We start from the raw sequence: 13,226 nt of genomic DNA, 5'->3' as shown, positions 1-13,226 counted from the left end.
GACTTATGCAAATGTAATAAGCAAACCAGGATTGTGTAGAAATGCTATAAAAATATAAAAAACCTGCTGCTTTGTAAGCTTCACCAAAAAGAAAAACAAAACTAAAGATCACCGTGGCTTCTTTATAAAACCCAATATGCAGTGTTCAGTTCACCAAACCCTTCTACCTTGGATTTTGCTATTTATTCATCTTGACTTCCAGAAACCTTTCCTCTGGCTTCTAACATACTGTTCTACCTGATTTCCATCTTCAGAGCATGGGTTTCTCTCTTTCACTGACTCTGTCCTTTCCTCTGTACCTCTCTTAGTATGGGCATTTCCCCAAATATTTTGCCTAAATTGTTTCCTTTTATCGAAGTTCTTTTCTACATTGCTTACATGTGAATACATTCAAATACACACACACACACACACACACACACACACACACACACACACATCAGCCCTGGTACATTTTATAATACTATACCAAGACATAATTACTAGGGACTCAACCAGCAATAAAAACTCAAGAATTTGCAGAGAGAGAGAGAGAGAGAGAGACAGACAGACAGACAGACAGACAGAGAAAAGGAAAGGAAAGGAAAGGAAAGGAAAGGAAAGGAAAGGAAAGGAAAGGAAAGGAAAGGAAAGGAAAGGAAAGGAAAGGAAAGGAAAGGAAAGGAAAGGAAAGGAAAGAGCCTTCTCACTCCTAGTTCTCTCAGTGGCATTAAGATCATGCTTGATCCCTAGAACTGAGTGAGACCTCAGGAGTTCAGGATGACAGAGTGGCTCCCAAGTTCAAATACCCATACCAGCATCAGGACCTACCAAGCAGTATGACTGGTAGTCAGTGACTTATCCCTAAGCTTCAATATGCTCATAGGTAGAATGGCTACAATTCCACCTGCCTGGTAAGGTTCTTATGAAGACTAGAAAATGGTGGCTACAAAACTAGCACTCAGTAACTGGCAGGCCATTCCTATCTGGGATTTCTTCTTCTTTCCCATTTAGCCTTCAAGCCAGTTACCAACTCCTAAATGCAAGTGATTATCCTTGTTTTTGCCCTGATCTTTCATTGGCCCTTTAAAGATCCCAGTAGGTATTGGCGCTGGCTAATTTTAAATCAACTTGACAACAGCTAAAGTCATTTCAGAAAAGGGAACCTCAACTTTAAAATAAAATGCCCCCACCAGTGTAGACAAGCCTTATTGCATTTTTCTTGATTGATGATCGATATGGGAGGGTGGGGCTCACTGTAGGCCGTGCCAGTCTTAGCATGTGGTCCACAGTGCTCTAAGAAAGCAGGCTGAGTGAGGCAGGAGTAGCAGCCAGTATGTAACCTTCCTCTGTTGCCTGTGTATCAGTTCTTGCTTTCTGGTTCCTGCCCTGACTTTCCTCACTGATAAAACTTCCGGTAGCCAGCCGGGGATCCATCCCATAAATAACCACTAAACCCAGACACTATTGCATACACCAGCAAGATTTTGCTGAAAGGACCCTGATATAGCTCTCTCTTGTGAGTCCATGCCAATGCCTGGCAAATACTGAAGTGGATGCTCAGTCATCTATTGGATGGAACACAGGGCCCCCAATGGAGGAGCTAGAGAAAGTACCCAAAGACCTGAAGGGGTCTGCAACCCTATAGGTGGAACAACAATATGAACTAACCAGTACCTCCAGAGCTCGTGTCTCTAGCTGCATATGTATCAGAAGATGGCCTAGTCGGCCATCACTGGGAAGAGAGGCCCCTTGGTATTGCAAACTTTATATGCCTCAGTACAGGGGAATGCCAGGGCCAAGAAGTGGGAGTTGGTGGGTAGGGGAGCAGGGCAGGGGGAGGGTATAGGGGACTTTCAGAGAGGAAACTAGGAAAGGGTATAGCATTTAAAATGTAAATAAAGAAAATATCTAATAAAAAAAAAGAAGAAAAGAAACAAATCTTTTCCTCCCCATTAAAAAAAAATCATACCTTTGGTGATGGTATTTTATACAGCAACAGAAAACCCTAAACAGGCAGGTAGGCTTATTCAATTTTCTGGGGGATAAAACTCTACTCCTCCCTACTTGCTTGTGGTGAGAATTTACTGAGTAGCTGCTTGGATTTGACTACATGGAGGAATCATATAGGAAGCTTTCATAAAGTCCCGGTAGCCAGGCTGCATGATGACAAAATAATGAAAGGAAGCTCAATTCAGCTGGCAGGTTGATTGGTGGTTTATTGCTGTAATATATAGGACTGAGCCTTGGCCCTGTCATTCTCTAGCCAAGTGGTCTATCACTGAGCTATATCTCAATCCCTTTTTGTCTTCTTTTTTGTTGTTGTTTCTTATTCCCATTTTCATGTTTGTGCTGGTGTTGCTATTGTTGGTGGTGGTGGCGGTTGCAGTAGTGGTGGTAGTGTGTGTGTGTGTGTGTGTGTGTGTGTGTGTGTGTGTGTGTGTGTCTGTGTGTCTGTGTGTCTGTGTGTGTGTTTGCATAGGTGTGAGTGGACATGTGTGGATATATATGCATGTAGGTGCACTTACTTGTAGAGGCCGAAGGTCTATGTCCTGAATGAGCCTCATTCTTCCTCCTGATTCATTGGAGGGGAGTGTATCAGTGACACCCAGTGCTCGCTGATATGACTAGTTTTGCTAGCCAGCTTGCTCAAGGGAGCTGGACTCCGCTTGTGAGGCTGGGATTACAGGTAGGCCACATCCGTACCTGGCACTTATATGGGTTCTAGGATGCCGTCTCTAGCCCTTCTGCTTGGGCTGTGAGTACTTTAGCTGCTGAGCCATCTCTCACACAACTCTGGCCCTCTTTAAAAATGGGAGATAAGGGCTGAGTTGCACAGACTGGGCTTCAACATAGTCTGTAAGCTATGCTGGCCTTGGTCTGCTTGCTTCTGCTCTGGAGTATCTTACATTGCATTACCAGGCCCAGTGATGAGTCAGCAATTTTAAAGGCTCCTCCCAAACAGTACCCTATGGGAATTCTAAGCCAAAATCTGGAGGAAAAGCCACTAAATTAAGTTCACTGTTATATCTATGGCAGCTTAATTACTTTTGCTGACCCAACAAACCACCATTGTTGTTTTTTAACTTTTTTAAAAATTGAAATAGAATTGATATGTTAAACAACTCACAGATTGTGTCACCTTGGTGAATTACCACAAAGAAAATATAGCTGTGTAACCACCATACAGGTAAAGAAAAAAGTCAGGTACTTTTCAGATTACTCCCATATCTGGTACCCAAAAGGTTTGCTGAGCTGATGTCTACCACTAGACATTCAGTTTTCTCTCATGTGTTTAACATTTCATTAACAGACCAAGGAATCATGTGTTCTGTACATGTGTTTGTCACTTTGAGTCAAAGCATTGGTCAGATTCATACATCTACTTTCACTGCTGTGTGTACGTGAGAATTAACAGAATATATTCTTCCTTGACCGCTTGCCTTTGGACTTGGTCATGTGATTTGATTTACCCAGTTCAATGTCAGCAGATATGGCATATGCTGTGATTAGAAGCATTTTGTCCTTGGATGGCTCAGCTTGCCCTGCTATGCAACAGCCGTTTACCAAGAAAAGTAAAGCCCTCAGGCAGCCAGAGGTCAAAGAAGGATGAGAGCCATGTGTGCCGCAGCTTAGAGCTGAGGCCAGCCAAGTCAAACTTATGTCAACTGACTCAAACATTCATTAGCAAGAAGTCATGGTTATTGCATCCTGCCACTGAATATTGCGATGAGCATTTGCTCCTGAGTTTCGAGGTGGACTCATAAAGGTGGATATTGGAAGTTTCGTTTTATAAAGGCAGGAATTGATGTCCAAACATGACAACTCACTTAACTGACTTGACAGAATTTAGATAAAGACCTGGCTCTAAGCTGATAGTAAATATATGTATATCAAATATAAACCAGCATCATTCCTGTTAACAAGAGATACATAGGGCTGGAGAGGTGGCCCTAGTGAAAAGCACTTTATGGCCTTCCAGAGGACCCGATTCACAGCACCAACATGGTGGCTCAAAACTCTCTAACTCTAGTTCCAAGGAGCCCAACGCCTTCTTCTGTCCTCCTCATGCACTGCATACACATGATACACAAACATACATGTAGGCAAAATACCTATACACATCAAATAAAAATAAAATAAAACAGAAAACAAAACAAGTGACACATAAAAGCTTCCATAATCATTTTTGTACTATCCAAATAGTGCAAATCTTCTTTTAACCTGAGTAAACTAACTTCTTTTAAATAGAGTTATCTGATAGAATCTATAATAAGCTGCTGCTTGCAAAAGTACCTTAAAGCAGTGTCTTGGGGTAGTATAAATTTTTCTTTGGAAATAATCTTCTTATAGAGGAATTTGTTCTTTTAAATAGGTCCATGAAATTGGGGTGTTTTCTGAGCTCACTTCTATCTTTCACTGCTTTTATGTGCCATGTTACTAATAGCATTATGATCGATAGCAATCACAGACATCTTCAGTGAATAGTAATCATTAAGGAAGTCTCACCCTGCTTAAAAATCATGGCAGTTTCAAAACCACAGCTCAAACTTTAACAAATAAATCTAAAAGTCCACATGTTATTACATCACACATTTGTTTCAATATTTTAATAGGTTGTCCAGGATTTGTATTTTATGAATTTAAATTTTTCTTTAATAATGAGTCCATAGATTTTGCAGGATTGCAACAGAGTAAGATATATTGTTCTATAGAAGGTCCTGGGTTCCACCTCTAGCTACATACAAGCATGTGTGAGACAGACACACACACAGAGAGAGAGAGAGAGAGAGAGAGAGAGAGAGAGAGAGAGAGAGAGAGAGAATATGATATTTTAGAGAACAGAAGTTTTCAAAGACTTTGTTAGGATGTAAACTGCTTTTTAAATGGTGTCTTTGCATAGAATTCTACTAATTTAAAACCAACAGAAATCAGTGCATGCTTCCTGGATCCCTCTGAGACTAGTCTGCTCAGGTGAGACTGTGGACTACAGAGGCTAGTGGCTCCTGGGACAGGCAGAGGAGACGCAGCTTCTGAGGCAGACCCCTTTTCGGGCTCCAGACATTCGGGCACCTTTCCTGCCAGGAGGGCTTTGCCAGAGCATCTGGGGGAGCCATCTTGGTTCCTGGATACCTCCTAGACTAATCTGCACAGGTGAGAGTGTGGACTACAGAAGCTAACAGCTTCTGGGTCAGGCAGAAGCAACACAGCTTCTGGGGCAGAACCCGTTTTGGCTCCAGACATCCGGGCACATTCCCTGCCAGAGGAGACGTGTTGGCTCTGCCCGGGAGGCCTTTGCTGGAGCACCTGGGGGAGCTATCTTGGTTCCCGGGCCCTCAGAGACTAGTCTGCACAGGTGAGAGTGCAGACTACAGAAGCAACAGAACTTCTGAGGCAGACCCCATTTGGAGCTCCAGACGTCTGGGCACCTTCCCTGCCAGAGGTGAAAAGTCTGCCCAGCTCGAGGGGGCTTTGACAGAGCACCTGGAGGAGCCATCTCTGGTCCGGGAACTCTCAGAGTCTAGTCTGTGTAGGTGAGAGTGCAGACTACAGAAGCTAAACAGGTTCTGGGACAGGCCACAACATACCCAAACTTATGAGACACAATGAAAGCACTTCTGAGAGAAAAACTCATAGCTCTGAGTGCCTCCAGAAAGAAACTAGAGAGAGAGCACACACTAGCAGCTTGACAAAACACCTAAAAGCTCTAGAACAAAAGGAAGAAAATTCACCCAAGAGAAGTAGATGGCAGGAAATAATCAAATTGAGGGGCAAAATGAACCCAGTGAAAACAAGAAGAACAATTCAAAGAATCAACCAAACAAGGAGCTGGTTTTTTGAGAAAATCAACAAGATAGATAAACCCTTAGCCAGACTCACTAGAGGGCACAGGGACAGCATCCTAGTTAACAAAATAAGAAATAAAAAGGGAGACATAACAACAGATCCTGAAGAAATCCAAAACACAATCAGATCCTTCTACAAAAGGCTATACTCAACAGAACTGGAAAACCGGGATGAAATGGACAAATTTCTAGACAGATACCGGGTATCAAAGTTAAATCAGGATCAGGTTAATGATCTAAACAGTCCTATATCCCCTAAAGAAATAGAAGCAGTCATTAATAGTGTCCCAACCAAAAAAAAAGCGCAGGACGAGATGGATTTAGTACAGAGTTCTATCAGACCTTCAAAGAAGATCTAATTCCAGTTCTTCACAAACTATTCCACAAAATAGAATCAGAAGGTACTCTACGCAATTCATTCTATGAAGCCACAATTACTCTGATGCCTAAACCACAGAAAGACCCAACAAAGATAGAGAACTTCAGACCTATTTCCCTTATGAATATCAATGCAAAAATACTCAATAAAATTCTCACTAATCGAATCCAAAAACACATCAAAACAATCATCCATCCTGACCAAGTAGGCTTCATTCCAGGGATGCAGGGATGGTTTAATATACGGAAATCCATCAACATAATCCACTATATAAACAAACCCAAAGACAAAAACCACATGATCATCTCATTAGATGCCGAGAAAGCATTTGACAAAATCCAACACCCATTCTTGATAAAAGTCTTGGAAAGATCAGGAATTCAAGGCCCATACCTAAACATGATAAAAGCAATCTACAGCAAACCAGTAGCCAACATCAGAGTAAATGGTGAGAAGCTGGAAGAAATCCCACTAAAATCAGGGACTAGACAAGGCTGCCCACTTTCTCCCTACCTATTAAACATAGTACTTGATGTGCTAGCCAGAGCAATTCGACAACAAAAGGAGATCAATGTGATACAAATTGGAAAGGAAGAAGTCAAAATATCACTTTTTGCAAATGATATGATAGTACATATAAGTGACCCTAAAATTTCTACCAGAGAACTCCTAAACCTGATAAACAGCTTCAGTGAAGTAGCTGGATATAAAATTAACTCAAACAAGTCAGTGGCCTTTCTCTACACAAAGGAAAAACAGGCTGAGAAAGAAATTAGGGAAACAACACCCTTCACAATAGTCACAAATAATATAAAACACCTTGGCGTGACTCTAACTAAGGAAGTGAAAGGTCTGTATGATAAGAACTTCAAGTCTCTGTACAAAGAAATTAAAGAAGATCTCAGAGGATGGAAAGATCTCCCATGTTCATGGATTGGCAGGATAAATATAGTAAAAATGGCTGTCTTGCCAAAATCAATCTACAGATTCAATGGAACCCCCATTAAAATTCCAACTCAATTCTTCAACGAATTAGAAAGGGCAATTTACAAATTCATCTGGAATAACAAAAAAACCTAGGATAGCAAAAACTCTTCTCAATGATAAAAGAACCTCTGGTGGAATCACCATGCCTGACCTAAAGCTGTACTTCAGAGCAATTGTGATTAAAAACTGCATGGTATTGATATAGCAACAGACAAGTAGACCAATGGAATAGAATTGAAGACCCAGAAATGAACCCACATACCTATGGTCACTTGGTCTTTGACAAGGGAGCTAAAACCATCCAGTGGAAAAAAAGACAGCATTTTCAACAAATGGTGCTGGCACAAATGGCGGTTATCATATAGGAGAATGTGAATTGATCCATTCCTATCTCCTTGTACTAAGGTCAAATCTAAGTGGATCAAGGAACTCCACATAAAACCAGAGATAGTGAAACTTATACAGGAGAAAGTGGGCAAAAGCCTTGAAGATGTGGGCACAGGGGAACTATTACTGAATAGAACATCAATGGCTTGTGCTGTAAGATCAAGAATCAACAAATGGGACCTCATATAATTGCAAAGCTTCTGTAAGGCAAAAAACACTGTCAATAAGACAAAAAGGCCACCAACTGATTGGGAAAGTATCTTTACCAATCCTAAATCAGATAGGGGACTAATATCCAATATATATAAAGAACTCAAGAAGGTGGACTCCAGAAAATCAAATAACCCAATTAAAAATGGAGCTCAGAGCTAAACAAAGAATTCTCACCTGAGGAATACCAAATGGCTGAGAAGCACCTGAAAAAATGTTCAGCATCCTTAATCATCAGGGAAATGCAAATCAAAACAACCCTGAGATTCCACCTCACACCAGTCAGAATGGCTAAGATTAAAAATTCAGGTGACAGCAGATGCTGTCGAGGATGTGGAGAAAGAGGAAAACTCCTCCATTGTTGGTGGGATTGCAAGCTTGTACTGCCACTCTTTTAGAACCAGTCTGGTGGTTCCCCAGAAAATTGGACATAGTACTACCGGAGGATCCCACAATACCTCTCCTGGGCATATATCCAGAAGATGTTCCAACTCATAAGAAGGACACATGCACCACTATGTTCATAGCAGCCTTATTTATAATAGTCAGAAGCTGGAAAGAACCCAGATGCCCCTCAACAGAGGGATGGTTACAGAAAACGTGGTACATTTACACAATGGAGTACTACTCAGCTATTAAAAAAATGAATTTATGAAGTTCTTAGGCAAATGGATTGACCTGGAGGGCATCATCCTGAGTGAGGTAACCCAATCACAAAAAAACTCACATGATATGTACTCACTGATAAGTGGATATTAGCCCAGAAACTTAGAATACCCAAGATACAAAATACAATTTGCAAAACACATGAAACTCAAGAAGAAAGAAGACCAAAGTGTGGACACTTTGCCCTTTCTTAGAATTTCGAACAAAACACCCATGGAAGGAGTTACAGAGACAAAGTTTGGAGCTGGGACAAAAGGATGGACCATCTAGAGACTGCCATACCCGGGGATCCATCCCATAATCAGCCTCCAAAAGCTGACACCATTGCATACACTATTAAAATTTTGCTGAAAGGACCCGATATAGCTGTCTCTTGTGAGGTTATGCCGGGGCCTAGCACACACAGAAGTGGATGCTCATAGTCAGCTATTGGATGGAACACAGGGCCCCCAATGGAGGAGCTAGAGAAAGTACCCAAGGAGCTAAAGGGGTCAGCAACCCTATAGGTGGAACAACAATATGAACTAACCAGTACCCCTGGAGCTCATGTCTCTAGTTGCATATGTATCAGAAGTCGGCCATCATTGGAAAGAGAGGCCCCTTTGTCTTGCAAACTTTATATGCCTCAGTACAGGGGAACATCAGGGCCAAGAAGTGGGAGTGGGTGGGTAGGGTAGTGGGGGGATATGGGGGACTTTTGGGATAGCATTGGAAATGTAAATGAAGAAAATACCTAATAAATTAAAAACAAATCAGTGTGTACAGGCAAATTACACCTAAGGAGAAGCAAACTAAAATCAAACTGCTGAGAGTTGTAGGCAACTGGGGATTTTACCAAACTGAAAATGCACTGAAATTCTAAGACCACATATTTAAAAGACATTTTCAAGCATTTATTTTACACTAGGAGTCTTTAGTCCTTGAGTTGCTGACATTTTGGAGCTGCCTAATTCTTGACACAAGCAGTCCTGCGCACTGTAGGACACTTAACGGGACCAGTGGTTTCCACCTACTAGATACATTAGCACCACTCTAGTATGATGACTGAAGGTAACCGGTTCTAGCAATTATCCCCCGAGAGACAAAATTGCTATAGCTCAAAATCCCTACTTTACATTAGAAACTTTGCTCATATGTTGCAAGTCTGTGTGTACTTCTGTGTAAGCACATGTGTTCATTGTGTGCACACGGAGCCTAGAGGTAGACAAGGGGGCTCTTTCACTTTTGCTCACCACCTTATCCATTAACCCAGGATCTCTTATTGACCCTAACACTCGTCAACTGGCTAGACTGCAGCTCCTGGGGGTCTGCTCACCTCTGCCCTCTGAGTGTCACCATTACAGACATGTGTCACTGTCTCCACTTTATTTATTTGTTGTTTTTAGGTGCGTTCTGGGATTTCTGCTCAGGTCCTTAGCCTTGTACAGCCGGCACTTTACTAAATGAACCATCTCCCCCTGATAAATGTAAGACCATGATTTGTTTATAAACCGACACGGCATGAATTATCACTTGCTGGTAATCCACTGAACAAGTATTTAGCTTGCTTCCCACTGTGCACTTAGGTTTTCAAAAAAAAACAAACAAAAATAAAACAAAACAAAAAAACACACTGATGATGATACCCTACAATGAAGGAAAGGGTTATTATTACAGTGAGAGTCTCCTCATTTTGCTGATTCAGCTTAGAGGAAATGTTTATCTTACTATTATTCTGTGACTTCTCTTTTATCATTCTGGTAGAACGAGAAGATACACTTGATACAGTTATTAGCAGTTATTATTTCTAGAGCTACCTGGCTGATAAGGTTCCTCAGGGTCAGCAGACATCCGTGGATTGCAGCATCATGAAGAGGAGACCAGTCAGACACTACATCTGCATGGAAAGGGAGAAATGAGTTACATCATGCTAAGACACTTGGACTGAGAGGTTCATCCGGCACCCAAAGTAAGGACCAACCAACCAAAGAGGGAGACTGGAAAACATGTTGAGTGAGTGAAGTCAGCCAAGCACAGAAAAACAGTGTAATGTAATCTAGCTCCTATGCAGGAAAGGAAGAAGAGACCAGTAGTCACCAGAGACTTGGAGATTATGATGAGAAGAGAGATAGGAAAGGTTGACTGGTGAATACTAAGTCACTATTTTATTGAGGAGCAAGATGCTGTGGTCCACTACTCCTCCCTAGGGTAATTATAAATAGGAACTTCCTGATACAAATTTCAAAAAGGTACAAGATCTTTGATATTTTTAGCGTTAGAAAACAATCAGCATTTACGGAGACATATCTATAAGTGGCTTCCATAGTACATGGAACAAGCCATTAAGAGCATCTCATGAATGCATACAATGTCTGTTTTTATGTATCCTTCAAAAAACAAATCTGATTTAAATTGATATTTTAAAGAGGCAGGTTGGAATGACAAGTAGATGACTGAACTCCTATTTTCACACTGGTCTCAAAGGCAAATGGCCCATGTCATTGTATGAGAGGTTTGCCAATTACCAGCATTAGGGAATTTAGCCGTGATTGCCAGTCTTGCTTCCTGCATGAAACACAAACTTTGGCATCTCAGCAAACACTAGCATGCACTAATAGTAGCAATCATATAATTACATACACCATTAGGCTTGTAATAAAATTTAAACAGAACTGTATCTATTTATAGGTTACCTTCTGTCCCAATATTAAGCACAAATCAGAATTCAGTCTAAACTTGAAATCATGGCCTTATTTGTGACCCTCCCCTCTAACCAGTGTGCTAATGTGGTTAAAAGAACATTCTGATTTCAGACTCAGTTGACCTCTTCTGAACAGTGGCTCCATGAACAAATTCCAACTCTCAGTTTCATTTTGGGTAAAGACAGAAACATACTTACCCATGGCTCAATACATACTAGCTATTATTATTATCTTGTCGTGACACTAAACAGTGTCTTGATTACATCCCATAAGCATTGCGTTTAAAAGAGCAAATGTAGTGTACCACCATATAAGAGGACTACAAAGTTTCAGGAAAGAAGCCTGTAAGCCCTATCCAACACAATGAGCTTTCCTCTGGCCTCGTAATTAAGTGTAGATATAATTGAATTTAGCATAGACCAGATTTGTTCCTCATCTCAAGCTGCATCTGACTTCCAGAACAAACAGATGCGAGAAGCTACTACGGGGGAGGTTTGCCTGAGCCTGCATCAGTTCCAGCTCTGCCTTTCCTTGATAAGCACATGATATGCAAGCAAGGTGCAACTGTCTGATGTTACTTGTTCCTTGCATGAGCACTTAAGAGCTGTTAAAGGCTGAGAGAGCCTGAGAGCAAGGGTAGTTGCAAATGCCTTGCAAACCGAAAGGCCATGAAAAGACAAGAACACTTTGTACCTAACGAGTGTTAGCTGAGGACTGCCTGCCACCTGGAGCCATCAATGCCCTGGAAAATCTGTCCCAGTGAGCAAATTACCGTCCTTGCAGATGGACTCATTAAGCATTTAGTACATGAAAGGATGCTGTGTGGGCCGCCTACACGCAGCCCATCCAGTGCTTTCTTACTGGGGTCACTAAGGTCTGCAGACAAAAAAACTTAAGGGAAATGGCTTTTCCTGGCTCTAAAAATCTTGGGCTTGGTACATGCCCAGTGTCCTCACAGCCTTCACAGAGGTTCCTAATTCTCTTGAGGAAAACACTGGTGCGTCTATCTGGGGAGTCTTAAATCCAGATTATAGATGTAGAGAAATCGGCTTCTGAATCAGAATTTTACCGTGCAATACCACTCTTCAGGTGCTGATAATGGAGGACACCATTTATACAAAATCTTGAGCAAGAAAAGACAAAATGTGAGGAAGGTCTTGAAAATCAGGTTTTGATACATGCACAACTGGACGCCAATCGCTCTCTGAGTGGGAAATGATTAGCTCTTTATTTTTCCTTCCAAGGACTCAGCTGCTAAGAAATACAATTGTCAAAATCCTCTGCATCTTTAATGCTGTCTCAGATTATAATACTTGACAGGCTAAACAGTCCAGAAAGGTAATTTAGAGGCTAAATTACAACTCAGTTCAGATGGCATTAAAGTACTTCAACGGTTTTATTAAAGGAACGCCAAAATCTGGGGCTTGACTCCTACTTATTCATCATGGGAACATTTTTCTTTGTTACAGCAAATACAGAATAACGTTCCTCCCAAGATCAAAAGCAAGTCTATTTGATACTTTGAAATCATGCAGAATTCAGCATTTACAGAGCAGAGACACCTTGTGTCTTTTAGAAGTAGAGAGTGTGGTTCAGAAACACACCCCAAGGCTGACAATACTAATATCCATCTCTAGATTGCTAGTGAACATCTTCATTGAGCTACAACTCACATTAAGATCTGCCCACTGGAAAGATACAACCCAATGCTTTTCCTTATAAATACAGACTTGTGCAGCCAACACCACAATCAGTCTCAGACTATTTTCATTACCCTGTGAAGAAATCTCATGGCCATTAAGATTCACTCCACATCGCATGTGTGCTAGCCCAACAACCATTGATCTTTTTCTTGTCTTTACGGATTTGCCTATTCTGGACAATTCGTCTAAATGAAACTCTACGCGATGCACTGCTCCAAGCTGCATCTACCCTGTAGAATGTATTAGCACTTCATGACATCTTTAGTCAAATATCCATTCTATAGATCGATTACATTTTAGCAAACCATTTATCAGGTGAAGACAATTTGTGTTGTTTCCACTTTAGGGTTAGAAAAATGCTGCTACAAACATTCATTCCACATTTGGG

General features: G+C 41.3%; 1 protein-coding gene across 1 annotated transcript in view; it reads right to left on the bottom strand.

Annotated features, from left to right (window-relative positions):
* Asb9 (ankyrin repeat and SOCS box-containing 9) overlaps positions 1-13,226 on the bottom strand; it is a 41,850-nt gene that overhangs the window by 14,494 nt on the left and 14,130 nt on the right. Inside the window, exon 3 of the mRNA NM_027027.2 lies at positions 10,251-10,330. Coding sequence (NP_081303.1) covers positions 10,251-10,330 — 80 coding nt within the window. The remainder of the gene's footprint in view (positions 1-10,250; positions 10,331-13,226) is intronic.

The sequence above is a fragment of the Mus musculus genome, chromosome X (genome assembly GCF_000001635.26).
Source record: "Mus musculus strain C57BL/6J chromosome X, GRCm38.p6 C57BL/6J".
In the NCBI taxonomy this organism is placed as follows: Eukaryota; Metazoa; Chordata; class Mammalia; order Rodentia; family Muridae; genus Mus; species Mus musculus.
This window is presented reverse-complemented; position numbering and strand designations above follow the sequence as displayed.